The following is a 13,177-nucleotide window of genomic DNA, read 5'->3' as shown; positions in this document are numbered from 1 at the left end:
CTCAACCGATTCCTCGACTTTCCAATAACAAACTTTTTATTGATCAAATCTCATAGTCTTCGATCAAAATAACTTCCATTAGGACTTTAAATTGACTAAATCTCACCTCTTATCTAATTACAATTATGGCAAGCCGTCTTAACTAATTTCATTTTCAGGATATGAATTCTTGATATCAACAATTCAATTTTCACTAGGCTAGTTAAAATGCTAATTCCTAATTCCTCAAAAAATGCCATTGTTACTAGTAGTAATTTAATTGTTGATAAACGAATTCATATCTTGGAAATTAATAAAAGTCAAAACGGCTTGCCATATGACAACCTCTCCTCTCAAGAAACCTGTCACACAAGATCGAAGCAATTGAATAGCAAACCCTATAATCACACTGTGTTTGTTTATTTCAAATACAATCTACAACAGTTAGGCTATGTAAAAAATATTGCATATAAAATACACGACAAATGCAAATGTCAATGTACCACTACCAGCAAAAGATTGGACATAAAATACAAAGAGAGAACAGTTTTGATCTTTGTTTTTAAAGAATCGGTTCACCAAAACTAACTGTTCGTACGAACCGATTCATTTGAATGAACGGATCCCTCCTCTTCTTTCACATCAGAGCTGTGTCTGAAACCGCTCACTCGTTCACTCATTCACTAATCCCTATATAGTGTATGGCATTTGAGTGCACTATATCTGCAAGGAGTGAAGGAGATGAAGTGAGTGAATTCGGACGCTGACGTTTACACTGTGCGTCGGAGAGTTGGAGCTGTCGCAGAAAAGGCTTCGTCACGCGTACTGATAAAACTCCTTTTATCTTACATTACCTAGTTTATAAAATAATATTAACAACAATAACAATCATAATGACTTTATTTTGTAATTATACCTCCGTGCCAGCTTTGTAGTTTCATCGACTGAAATTGTACATTAACTCTCACGTTCACAGATGACGTGTCGTCGAGCGCCCTCCGGCGACCGTTATTATGTTCAAAACGACGATTAACGGATATTTTTCAAATCCTCCACTGGATGTAATGTAATCTCTGGTTTAAACTTGCTCGCGCCGAACTTTCATGCGCGCTCAGTTCTCTCCGCATTGGATTGTGGGAAATAGGGCTTCAGCGAGTGTACATCGAATGTACACTCGAATTCAGAGAGGATTGTGGGTAAAAGTAGTGAATGAATGTAGGGAATGATGTCGTTCACTCAGAATTCGGACACCACTACAAAATGGCCGACACCCGATATAGTGCACTATTTAGTGGATAGGGAGCGATTTCAGACACAGCTCAGATTAAAATCCTCCGCTCGTGGAGGATACAAGCACTCGCACGATAAAACAATGTTCTTATGTAACATCACCCCTGCTTTACTGTCATCTCTATCACCCTGTGAATGCTTCTGAAGAGGTTTATAAAGCATCAACACACCCAAGTTTGTTCAATCATTTGCACTATTCTTTGTGTCAGACTATTGTATATGTTTGTATCCTGTCTGATGTTTTTTTGTGTTGTTGTCTGACGTAGATAAAGGCCATGAGCTTAAATGATGTAATAGTGCGTTGACATTGATTGCATAAGCTCTTGTTGACATATATTGAACATGAAGGGGTTTTAAGAAACGCTACGCTATTTTGACACTGTTTGTAGCAAGTTTTTGAGCTGTTGTTTTGGGAGTGTGTAGCTGTCGAGAGGAATAAAGAGATAAAGAGAAGACAATAGAGTGATGGATAGAGATGAGGACCTGAGGATTTTCACCATTACAGAATACAGGACAGAAATGCTGAGCTGTGTGATTATTTAGTCTTCATAACATAGCCTACAAAAACAGCCCTGAACGAACACAATGAAATCAAAAGGGACACTTCTTATTTATTATGGAATATTGCAGTAGGCTATTCATTATAAATGTAGGCTAATATCAAATTGGTAAACGTCCTCAAAGAAGAGAAGATTTGGAAAATAGCCTACTGCAATTGCATTAAAAACAATTGTCCAATAGAATTGTCCATTTTGATTTCGTAGTGTCTTTGAGGAACAGCTCTTTGACTCATTAAAGGTATTCGGACAACACAACACAACCCAACTCAACACTTTGCCCACACTACATTTCCCAAGGTACTGCGCGAATCCGTTGCCATGGAAACAAACAACAGAAGCTGCTGCGACTCCAGAAGTTGACAGGAAAAGTAGGTGATATTATATCCACGCTAATTCTGTCGTACAAATATCTTTTTAGCCAGTGCATACGTTCCCTTTTGATCTACTTTATATAAGACAGTGACTATTATTGCCAGACAAACAATCGAGATCGTTATGGCTGCTTTTAAACAACACAGTTTTGCTATTTTTGATCTGTATATGGCGACATTATTGAGCCTATATCACCGGTTAAAAGAGAACATCTTGGCAAGGTTCTCTCAAAGTTATTAACAAGGGTTTTTTCGGTAATGTTACGTTATCGGGACTTTAATTATGCGTTTTTTTCTAAAGTTTTTAGTTGGACGGTCATCTAAGTCTAATGTTCTAATTTTTTTTTATCTCTTTGAATGTTCTGGATTCTGAAACGTTAACGTTACGTTACGTTAGTTCAACCAACAATTCTTCCATAGTGTTTTTATTTTCCTATTTTCAAATTTTTAGTTTTGGTTACCAGTAACATATCTTCTTTTGTGTTCAGCACAAGAAATTAATACAGATTTGGAATAACATTACGAGTGACTCAATGATGACAGGATTTTCAGTTTTTTGGGTGAACTATCCCTTCAGTGGAAGATTAGCAAAACATTCTTGAACATGTTACTGTTGTTAGCTGGTTTACTCCTACAGGTCACGTGGATATGGGGATCACGTGGAGACGTTTATATGGCTAACAGTGCTGATCTCTCAACACCTACAACTGAACAACATGAGCCTCATAGTATTGGCACACACACAGAAGGTAAAGACATGTAGATAGACACACAGGGTCATAATGCTGCTCTTCTCCACTCCTCTCTTTTTGACGTTAGGATGGCAACAAGTTTTAAAAGTTGCCTTAGCGATAGAGAATGATAGAGATAGCTTTCTGTTCACAGTAGAAAACGCTTTAGTTTTAATGGTGAAAGAGTAGCTAAATGTATAATATTTGTTCACGGCCTTGATTATTACTAGTATTATCATAACTCAGATGTTTAATGTGCTCGATGCCTCATGTTGTGTTTCCTTTAGAAGAGGGCTCTCTGGATGACATCTTCAGGTTTGAGGAGGACTTCCCTGATTGGCCCACAGGGTTTGACAGCTCTGAGTGGTGAGTGTTAAACTGCATGTTCATTATTATTATCATCATGGAAGCTACTGTTGTTTTTCAGATTTGGAGACATAATGAATGGTAAAGAATAAACAGTTCTTTCCATCTGCTTTTGCCCTGTGACCCAGGGTGCTTCTCAATTCATATATGTGCGTCCTCGTTTCCTTCCCTCTTGTCTCAGCTCCACCCCCTGTAGGGTGCGAGCGACGGCTGCAAGGAAATAAACTGAGGACGGAGGAATCGAATGAAAGCTCTTTTATACGTTGTAATATTTGATCACTCGAGCGTCACTTCACAGCGTCATCAGCTGCGCTCAAAGGATCTGGCCTTATGTGGGAGAAGTTTGGAAATTCATAATAAATAATAATAAAGCAAGATACCCTGTTGAAATATGTCAGATGTGTGGTTTATATAAACTGCAAAGGTAAAAGTATAAATTAAAATGATTGTGACCAATGTGAAGGGGGAGGAGATTTTATACGTCACGTTTATTTGATAAAACACACACCACCACCTCGCTCATATCTCCTCATGAAGCTCCTCACTCCCGAACCTCGTCTCCTTGCGGGGCAAGTAGAGGATTGAGATGTCCGTCAAGATGGCTGAGCTCGATCGGTTTCCGGGTCACGGGACAGAGGAGAGAGGAGACGAGGAGGGATATTGAGAAAAGCACACTGTACTCTGATTGGTCGGCTGGAGCAGTGTGTTGTGATTGGTCATTCTGCTTCCTTGAGTGAAAAGTCGCTTTAATCGCTAGTTTGACGTGTTCACCGAAAACCGATTAATGATCAGATTTGACCTCTGACCTGTGTCAGCAGATTTGACTCTCAGTCCTGCAGTGATTCTCCTACGACCACCACCAAATTGTCTTAGTTTTTCAAGTCAAGCCATGACCAAAATTAATATTAGAGATTTCTTTGTACCATTTCAATCCCGCGTGTAATGAAGCTCGCATCACCGAACGTGTCATTGATTGATGATGTAAAATTCCAGATGAGTTTTGTTGTGTTTGTTAGTTTTTAACACATCTTCACTGGCATCAATGACAACTGAGATCTTACAGTGTGACGAGACTTACAGCGGTGATCATGTTCGTACAGTCTGACAAGAAGCAATCGTAAAGGACTGTGCCCCTTTATTTTGCGAATGCTTTGGGCGGTATATATTTAAATGAGTAGTATTGTGACTCAAACAGAAATATTACACACTAAAGAAAGATGAACATGGAAAAAAGCATAATAATAGGACTCCTTAAAAGTGAATTAAATTCACTACTGTTCAGATGTTTGTATATCTATCACTTATGGAAGCTTGTTTCCGCCACTGAATAAAAGATAAAGAAATGCAACTTTTTTTCTCACAATTGTGAGATATGAAGTCAGAATTGTAAGAAATAAAGTCGCAATTGCGAAATATAAAGTTGCAATTGCGAGATATAAAGTCGTGATTCTGAGAAATAAAGTCACAATTGCGAGATATAAAGTCGCAATTCTGAGAAATAAAGTCGTAATTGCGAGATATAAAGAGAATTTCGACTTTTTATCTCACAATTCTGACTTTTTTCTCACAATTGCGACTTTACATCTTGCAATTCTGACTTTATAACACATAATTGCGAGTTTATATCTCGAAATTCTGACATCTTTTCTCAGAATTGTGAGATACTGTATAAACTCACAATTGCGAGTTATCAGGCCAAAATACTTTTTTCCCCTCAGAATAGTTTATATCTCACAATTCTAAATTTATATCTCACAATTGCGACTTTATATGCATTTCTGACTTCATAACACGCAATTGCGACTTTATATCTCACAATTCTGACTTTATATCTTACAATTGCGACTTTATATAATGCAATTCCGACTTTATATCACAATTCTGACTTTATATCACACAATTCTGACTATATCTCAATTCTGACTTTATATCTCGCAATTCTGAGAAATAAAGTCACAATTGTGAGATATAAAGTCGCAATTCTGAGAAATTAAGTCGCAATTGTGAGATATAAAGTCGCAATTCTGAGAAATAAAATTACAATTGCAAGATATAAAGTCGGAATTCTGAGAAATAAAGAGAATTTCGACTTTTTATCTCACAATTCTGACTTTTTTCTCACAATTGCGACTTTACATCTTGCAATTCTGACTTTATAACACATAATTGCGAGTTTATATCTCGAAATTCTGACATCTTTTCTCAGAATTGTGAGATACTGTATAAACTCACAATTGCGAGTTATCAGGCCAAAATACTTTTTTCCCCTCAGAATAGTTTATATCTCACAATTCTGACTTTATATCTCACAATTGCGACTTTATATCATGCATTTCTGACTTCATAACACAATTGTGACTTTATATAACGCAATTCAGACTTTATATCACAATTCTGACTTTATATCTCGCAATTCTGACTATATCTCAATTCTGACTTTATATCTCGCAATTCTGAGAAATAAACTCAGAATTGTGAGATGTAAACTCGCAATTGTGAGAAAAAAAGACAGAATCGTGAGATAAAAAGTTGCAAGTATTTTTTTTTTATTTTTCATTCTGTGGCGGAAACAAGCTTCCATAGTCACCTGCTCTTGTCTACCTTGTCTAAGGGAAATGAGTGATGGTGAAGATGACACAGGCGGGGAGAAGCAATCCACCGACAAGAAACACATGTTCAAGCTTAAGAAGTTTTTGACCCAACTGGACAGCTTTTACCAGCAGAAGGAACTGAATGTGCTACAAGCCAGGTCCGTATCCTCTTTTACTGTGATAACGTGGCCCTTCCCATAACTCTCATGGTGGGAAGGCTTTTCGACTCTGAATATCTGCCTCCCACTGTGTTTTCTAATGTACATCATGGTGTGAGCACATGCCAGAGCAGAGCTGTCAGCTACTGTATGTGGACAGACAGGCCATGCATTACTGCTTTATTTTTGTTTGTTTCTGAGATGGAGAAGGCTCCATTGAAAATAGTGCATTCACAGCTTTCAGGCAAATCTCAGAAATAAACAAAACCAATCAGTAATTCTATTTTGTATAAAGAATTGTTAATTCTTCACCAAATTCTTATTACTGTAATGAAAAAAGATCACGGTCGTGTTTGCTGATTTTAGTGATGTATTACAGAAATGAGAAGGAGATTTCTTTTCAAATTCAGGGATACAAACAGCCCACAAATTAAAAATGCTGACTTGTGATTGGTGCAGTTCTGATATGGTGTTCAAACACACAACACATTAATTACGTCTAAACTCCACAGTTTGCCAGTCATGTGACTAAGGAAAGCAGCGCATGCACAGGGATTCGGCATCTATGCTGAAGTGCTGCAGGTTTTCATGGATATAAATACATCGTACAACTGATAAAAACCAATTGTTTTTACTGATACTGGTACTACTGATTCTCTAAGTAGAGCTAAAAGGAAGGAAGCACAATGCAAATATGTCAAGATATATCTAAACATCTGATATATTCACTATGTATAGCACAGTGGCGGCTGGTGAAAAGTATTGTAGGGGGGGCTGAATAAGAGGGGGGTCTGGGGGTTCCCCCCCAGAAAATTTTGAATTTAGTAGATGTGATTTCCTGCATTCTGGTGCATTTTAGGCCTTAGGCCATGCCCTTACCTATACCAATAAAATAACTTAAACCAGTCAATACCAATGGTCAAATAATACAATAATAATAATAACAGTTTGACAGTTAATGATAATGAACAAGTTGCATGTTTATTATGCTCTGTGTGCTGACAGAAAAAGTGCAAACGCATAATATTGATAAATTATAATATAGGTAATACAAAAAAAAAATAGGTAATACAACAATCTAGTTTAATCAATCCCCAGCTGTAGACTACATATTTTTGACAAATTGACAATTGGATAATGGATAACAATGTGTTGATACTAGAGAAAGAGAGAGAGAAAAGGCTCTGAAAGAGAGGATGGGACAAAATTCTTGATTGTAACACCCAAGTATGAGAAGAAAGTTGATTTTAACTAGTATGAAACACAGTAATCTAGCTCAGAACTTAAAAACATCAAAAACAAAGCAAACACACAGGTATTAATATTCCTATAACTAATATCAAATGTGTGTGAAACAGTGTTTATGTGTGTGTGAGTGAGTGAGTGAGTGACAGAGCGACTAACTTTACATTATTTCCACTCGACGTCACTGGCGCTGCCATTCTTCTCTCATCTGAGGTAAAAAAATGTCCCGTGGTGCGCGTGCACAGTACACTCCCCTAATCTGAAACACTGTGGGCGATATTTTCAGCGCCCCCAAACCATAAAATTTGACGGCGCTGATTGGCGAAATATAAACTTTTTTGCATAGCAACCGGGGAACCATTGGCTTAAATTCCAGCACTGTGGGGCTGAGCGAACTGGCGCCCTGAGAAGACAGCCTATTGGCTATACTACTACACCAACATGATAAAAGTAACGAAAGTGAATGCAAATATCATTCTGGTGAGTTCAAAACACTTTTCAAAGTAAAACCATTATTAGCATATAATTAACAAAGATTATTTTTCAAAATGATAAATTATAATATATATTAAAAAAACAGACAGACAGGTCGGAGGGAGGGCGGCGCCCCAGCGCCCTCTATGGGCGAGCCGCCCCTGGTATAGCAACATTTTTAAGATGATAGGTTTTTATTCTCCACTGGGAAACTTTTGTTTATTTGTTTTAAGCACAGAATTCACTGAAAAGAAAAAATATTCACAAAAGGAGTGATGTTTAGATATTGTCCTTGGAAAAACAAGACAATAAAAAACAAGAAATGCTTATTATAATTATTTTTTTTTGTGCGAGTATGTGGATTTTTTCAACCCAGTTTCATGATACATTCACATGAGACTTGGAAATCATGAATTGGGCTGAGCCAAATATCAAATTAAGCATAAAGTCGAACCCCTAATCTAATCTCAGGCCATGTCCACACTAATACGTTTTCATTTGAAAACGTATATTTTTCTCTCCGTTTTGGCCTTCCGTCCACACTAAAACGGCGTTTTAAGTCAACAAAAACGTATCGTTTGGAAAACGCTCTCCAAAGTGGATAAATTTGAAAACGCCGTTTTCGCGTTGTAGTGTGGACAGTGAAACCGGAGGTATTTCAAAACGATGATGTAAGTTTAGTCATGTGATCCATGTGTAGTACCAATAGATATTCATGTTTATCGGTATTATGCCTGTTATGTGTTATTCATTTTTACACTTTTGCTAAAATATGTTACTTTCTATGTTACTTAATATGTGCTATTCTTCAAAGCACAGTACTGCAAAGACTGTCTGCGGCAAAACAAGAGAGCAGTTGCGTTTTAGACCAAACTTATGGTGACTCACTGAATGCGACCTGGACGCATCCGTGATGGTGAGATATTTTGCTAAATAAAATTATCCTGTTATTGTGCGATAACATTATTATTTATTTTCCCATCTGTATCATCTCAGTGAGCTTTTGTGAAGTTTCATGCATGCGCAGTAAAGTGAATTTAGAAGTTTCTCATCCGCACTGAAACGTCGGAAAATGCCTGAAAACGCTAGTGTGGACGGAGAGCGTTTTTAAACGAAAACCTCGTTTTCAAATGTATCCGGATTAATGTGGACGTAGCCTCAGTCATGAAAGACAATAAACGTGCATTTTCATTCAGTCAGATATGATGCGACATGACTTTTCCCTCTTGTGAGTGTGTTTATTGGTTTAAATGGTGAACTAAATTCAGTCCACACGACAGACGCAGACCAGATTACGTCACTCAGACAGTCTAATTCTGATTCAGCATGTTCAATCTGCGATGACAGGCACACTGATCCGACAAAAAAGTGTGTGTTGCCGTCTGTCGGCGCAGTGTGAGCTGGCCACCATTCTCTATAATGGGAAATGTATTCTTTCCTCATTACCAATTACAACATGTTCAGTGACTTGTTAAACGAAGATTTTTATCTTCTTTATAACACACAAATGTATTTGTAAATCTGAGTTTGTAATTTCTTCAAGGGAGGAACTTAAAGCGTTTCACCTTCATGTGACGGAGCTGGAGGAAAACAGAGAGCAGATTGAGTCAGATATAGAGAGAGAGAAACGAGCTGAGAACAGGTGAAAAACATTTTTTTTTTTGTGAACGAAGTTCCCTGAAGAAGAGAACGAAGTGTCTAGTTGTGCTTTGTTCTGCGCAGCGTGGCGGTGCTCCGGCTTGGCGCTCAACTCAAGCGTGTGTGTGCCGAGCTGCAGGTGGAGGAGGATCTGGGGGATCATTTAGCCATGATCCTCAAAGAGCATGAGTGAGTTTCATATCTGCAATAATCCTACACCTAATACCTGTGGATTTCATTATATTTGTTCTCTTCCTATCTTCTTGATATTTAAACTTAAACGGCTCTTTAAAGGGATAGTTCACTTTGAAATTAATTTTTGGCATGTTTTATCTTACCTCAAGGGCATCCAAGATGTAGGTGTCTTTGTTTCAGCAGTATTTTCAATTTTGATATTTTTAGGTCAAACCGTTCTTGTCTGTCAGTCATATAATGGAGGTCTATGGTCACCACCTCAAAGAGCATGCACAGAGAAGTCCAGATTAAACATGATTTAATGACTCGTAAATGTAAGTACACACTGATGGCCTAAGACACGATACGAGCGGTTTGTGTGAGAAAACGAATATTTATATCGTTTTTACCTCTTGTAATCATACGAAGACTTGTTTAGTGTCTTTGGCCATCAATGTGTACTTTATCTCAGTATCTGTTCTGGATGGATTGGGAAAATCCAGTTTTACACAGCATGATTGAATCTACAAACCAAGGTTGCCTAACAGAAATCCTTTAAAGGGATAGTTCACTTTGAAATTAATTTTTGGTATGTTTTATCTTACCTCAAGGGCATCCAAGATGTAGGTGTCTTTGTTTCCACAGTATTTTCAATTTTGATATTTTTAGGTCAAACCGTTCTTGTCTGTCAGTCATATAATGGAGGTCTATGGTCACCATCTCAAAGAGCATGCACAGAGAAGTCCAAATTAAACATGATTTAATGACTCGTAAATGTAAGTACACATTGATGGCCTAAGACACGAAACGAACAGTTTTTGTGAGAAAACGAACAGTATTTATATAGTTTTTAACTCGTGTAATGACGTCCACAGTGACGTCCAAGTGATCTGAATCAGTTGTTCAATGTCCAACTGAACCGAACTGAATCAGTTCAATGTTACGCCGGAAGTGATCGCTTGCGTGTGACGTCACTCAATATTTACACGGAGATTTCGGAAGTTTTACCTTTTACTAAACATATTTAGATCGTCTTCCATTGCGGTTTCCCGTATATCTAAATATGTTTAGTGAAAGGTACAACTTCCGAAATCTCTCTATAAATGAAGAGTGACGTCGGGGCGCAAGCAATCACTTCCAGACCGAAGCGCCCGTGCCGTCACGTCATTTTGTCATGGCTGTGATTACAAGAGGTAAAAACGATATAAATACTGTTGGTTTTCTCACTCAAACCGCTCGTTTCGTGTCTTAGGCCATCAGTGTGTGCTTACATTCACGAGTCATTAAATCATGTTTAATTTGGACTTCTCTGTGCTGCTCTTTCCCTCCTTAGCCTCCAGAGTATGACTGATAGACAACAACGGTTTGACTGAAAAAATGTCCAAATTGAAAATACTGTGGAAACAAAGACACCTACATCTTGAGGAAGATAAAACATATCAAAAATTAATTTCAAAGTGAACTATCCCTTCAATATGCTGTTGTTGTGGATGTAGAGTGTAATTGTCGTCTGTTCAGGCTGGAGCTGTGTCAGGTGGAGGTCGATCTGGGTCACTTCTTGGCTCTGCGTCGGGAACTTGAGCTGGAGGAGAAGAACGTCCAATCTCAGGACAAGAAGAAACACCAGCTCAGACTCCAGCGAGAGAAGAGCGTCATCAAACAACGTAAACACAAAGCACAACGTGACAGAATGTAAGAGTTTAATGTGAAATGTGTCACACAGCTTTATCACATCCACTCCAGTTTGCAGTTTAATGCAAGACGTGTAACCTGAGCCATTTAAAGAGGGAGTAAGCGCTTCTGAGACATGCTGTTGAAAATGAAATCAACATCCAAACACACAATTTTTTGAATATTTGTTCACACTTGGCATGTTTGGTTGGATTAAAATGAACTCTGGTACGATTGTTCTGTTAGGGTGGTTCGTTTGAATAAGAGTGAATGCTATCATCTGAACCCTGGTGCCACCAAACAAACAGACCGATCCACTTCCAAATGAACTCTGGTTCGGTTCGACTGGTATATGAACGCAACATGGATCAAAGACACGTAAACCAACCAAAAACGGGACGTGATGTCACAAGATGCGATCCTAAAAAGGACCGAATGTTTTTTTCTCATCATAGTCGTGATGTTGCTGAACCACGTCTCCTCACAGCAGATGTGTGTGTGTGTGTGGAGGGATTTCTGTCACTGTTTTGACTCCTTTACACATTTTACAAGCTCTTCACGAGTTCTCATTTGGTCAAAATACCATCATATGTAGGCTACGCACATACAGCGTGGGCGTCCGGTACATTCTGTCTTGAAATATACAGAATAAAAGCCAAACAATCCGGTTGTGAACATATCCCTGTGCCTTTTGGTTCTGTGTTAAAAATGCCTATGTGAAGCAGACCAAGGCTAAACATTTCTTCCTTTTTTTGCCCATAGTAAACCAACCAAGCAAATCGAACTACAAGTGTGAGCATACCTTTAGATGTCTGTTCTGTGTGTGTGTGCTGAAAATTTTGTATTTATTTTTTGCACAAAGTCCTTGCTATTAGTGGAGCGGCTAAGTGCTTATGTTTGGCAGAATCGTTCAGTTTATGATACAATCGTGAAAATTGGCATGAGCTGTCTCAAAAGGTCAGTTGACAGGAAAAATGTCCGAGCCACTTGAAATTTCAAGATGGCGGCCATTTTTCAAGATTGCCTACACCTTAGTGGAGCAGTTAAGTGATATAGTGGTTTATTGGGTGATACAAGCATGCAAATTGGCGTGAGCAGTCTCTGATTGCCACTAGACGATAAGCCACCCACAGCTATTTGAAATTTCAAGATGGCGGCCATTTTTCAAGGTGGCCACCACCTTAGTGGAGCAATTAGACTTAAGAAATCATTTAGTTGGTGATACAAGCATGAAAATTGGCATGAGCTGTCTCAAAGGGTCACTTGACAGGAAAATTGTCCGAGCCACTTGAAATTTCAAGATGGCGGCCATTTTTCAAGATTGCCTACACCTTAGTGGAGCAGTTAAGTGATATAGTGGTTTATTGGGTGATACAAGCATGCAAATTGGCGTGAGCAGTCTCTGATTGTCACTAGACAATAAGCCACCCACAGCTACTTGAAATTTCAAGATGGCGGCCATTTTTCAAGATTAGGCTTAAGAAATTAGGCTTAAGAAATCATCTAGTTGGTGATACAAGCATGAAAATTGCCATGAGCTGTCTCAAAGGGTCACTTGACAAGAAATTTCAAGATGGCGGCCTTTTTTTCAAGATTACCACCACCTAAAAGGAGCAGTTAAGTGATATAATTGTTTAGTTAGTGACATAAGCATGCAAATTAGTATGAGCAGTCTCTACAGGTTGCTTGACAAGAAAGGGTTGCTCATGCCAATTTTCATGCTTGTATCACCAAATAAACCACTATATCACTTACCTGCTCCACTCATAGACATATACACTAGACCTCACCTGGGGGTTCTAAGTATGCGTCAAAACCGCCGCCATCTTGGAACAGGGGTCTTGTCATAGGAAGTAGCTAGGTAACGCTGCTATCTCTGCCTTTACTTCGAATTCATTGATGGTGGCGGACTTTTGTGCAGCGTATGAA

The 13,177-nt window shown here is 38.4% G+C and overlaps 1 protein-coding gene and 1 long non-coding RNA gene across 2 annotated transcripts in view; both read left to right on the top strand.

Annotated features, from left to right (window-relative positions):
- The window catches only part of LOC148973614 (uncharacterized), a 543,652-nt gene extending 542,785 nt beyond the window's left edge, over positions 1-867 (top strand). Inside the window, exon 2 of the long non-coding RNA XR_016146437.1 lies at positions 626-867. This is a non-coding gene — a long non-coding RNA (uncharacterized LOC148973614). The remainder of the gene's footprint in view (positions 1-625) is intronic.
- Positions 868-2,738: 1,871 nt separating this feature from the next.
- cfap74 (cilia and flagella associated protein 74) overlaps positions 2,739-13,177 on the top strand; it is a 59,548-nt gene continuing 49,109 nt past the window's right edge. The window contains exons 1-6 of the mRNA XM_039674961.2: positions 2,739-2,949; positions 3,219-3,297; positions 5,909-6,046; positions 9,309-9,407; positions 9,488-9,592; positions 11,096-11,269. Of these exons, the coding sequence (XP_039530895.2) occupies positions 2,805-2,949; positions 3,219-3,297; positions 5,909-6,046; positions 9,309-9,407; positions 9,488-9,592; positions 11,096-11,269 (740 nt within the window). The 5' untranslated portion in view covers positions 2,739-2,804. The remainder of the gene's footprint in view (positions 2,950-3,218; positions 3,298-5,908; positions 6,047-9,308; positions 9,408-9,487; positions 9,593-11,095; positions 11,270-13,177) is intronic.

The sequence above is a fragment of the Pimephales promelas genome, chromosome 14 (assembly GCF_988280905.1).
Source record: "Pimephales promelas chromosome 14, fPimPro1.hap1.1, whole genome shotgun sequence".
NCBI lineage: Eukaryota > Metazoa > Chordata > Actinopteri > Cypriniformes > Leuciscidae > Pimephales > Pimephales promelas.
Note: the sequence above shows the minus strand (reverse complement) of the source record. Positions and strands in the feature narration are given on the sequence as shown.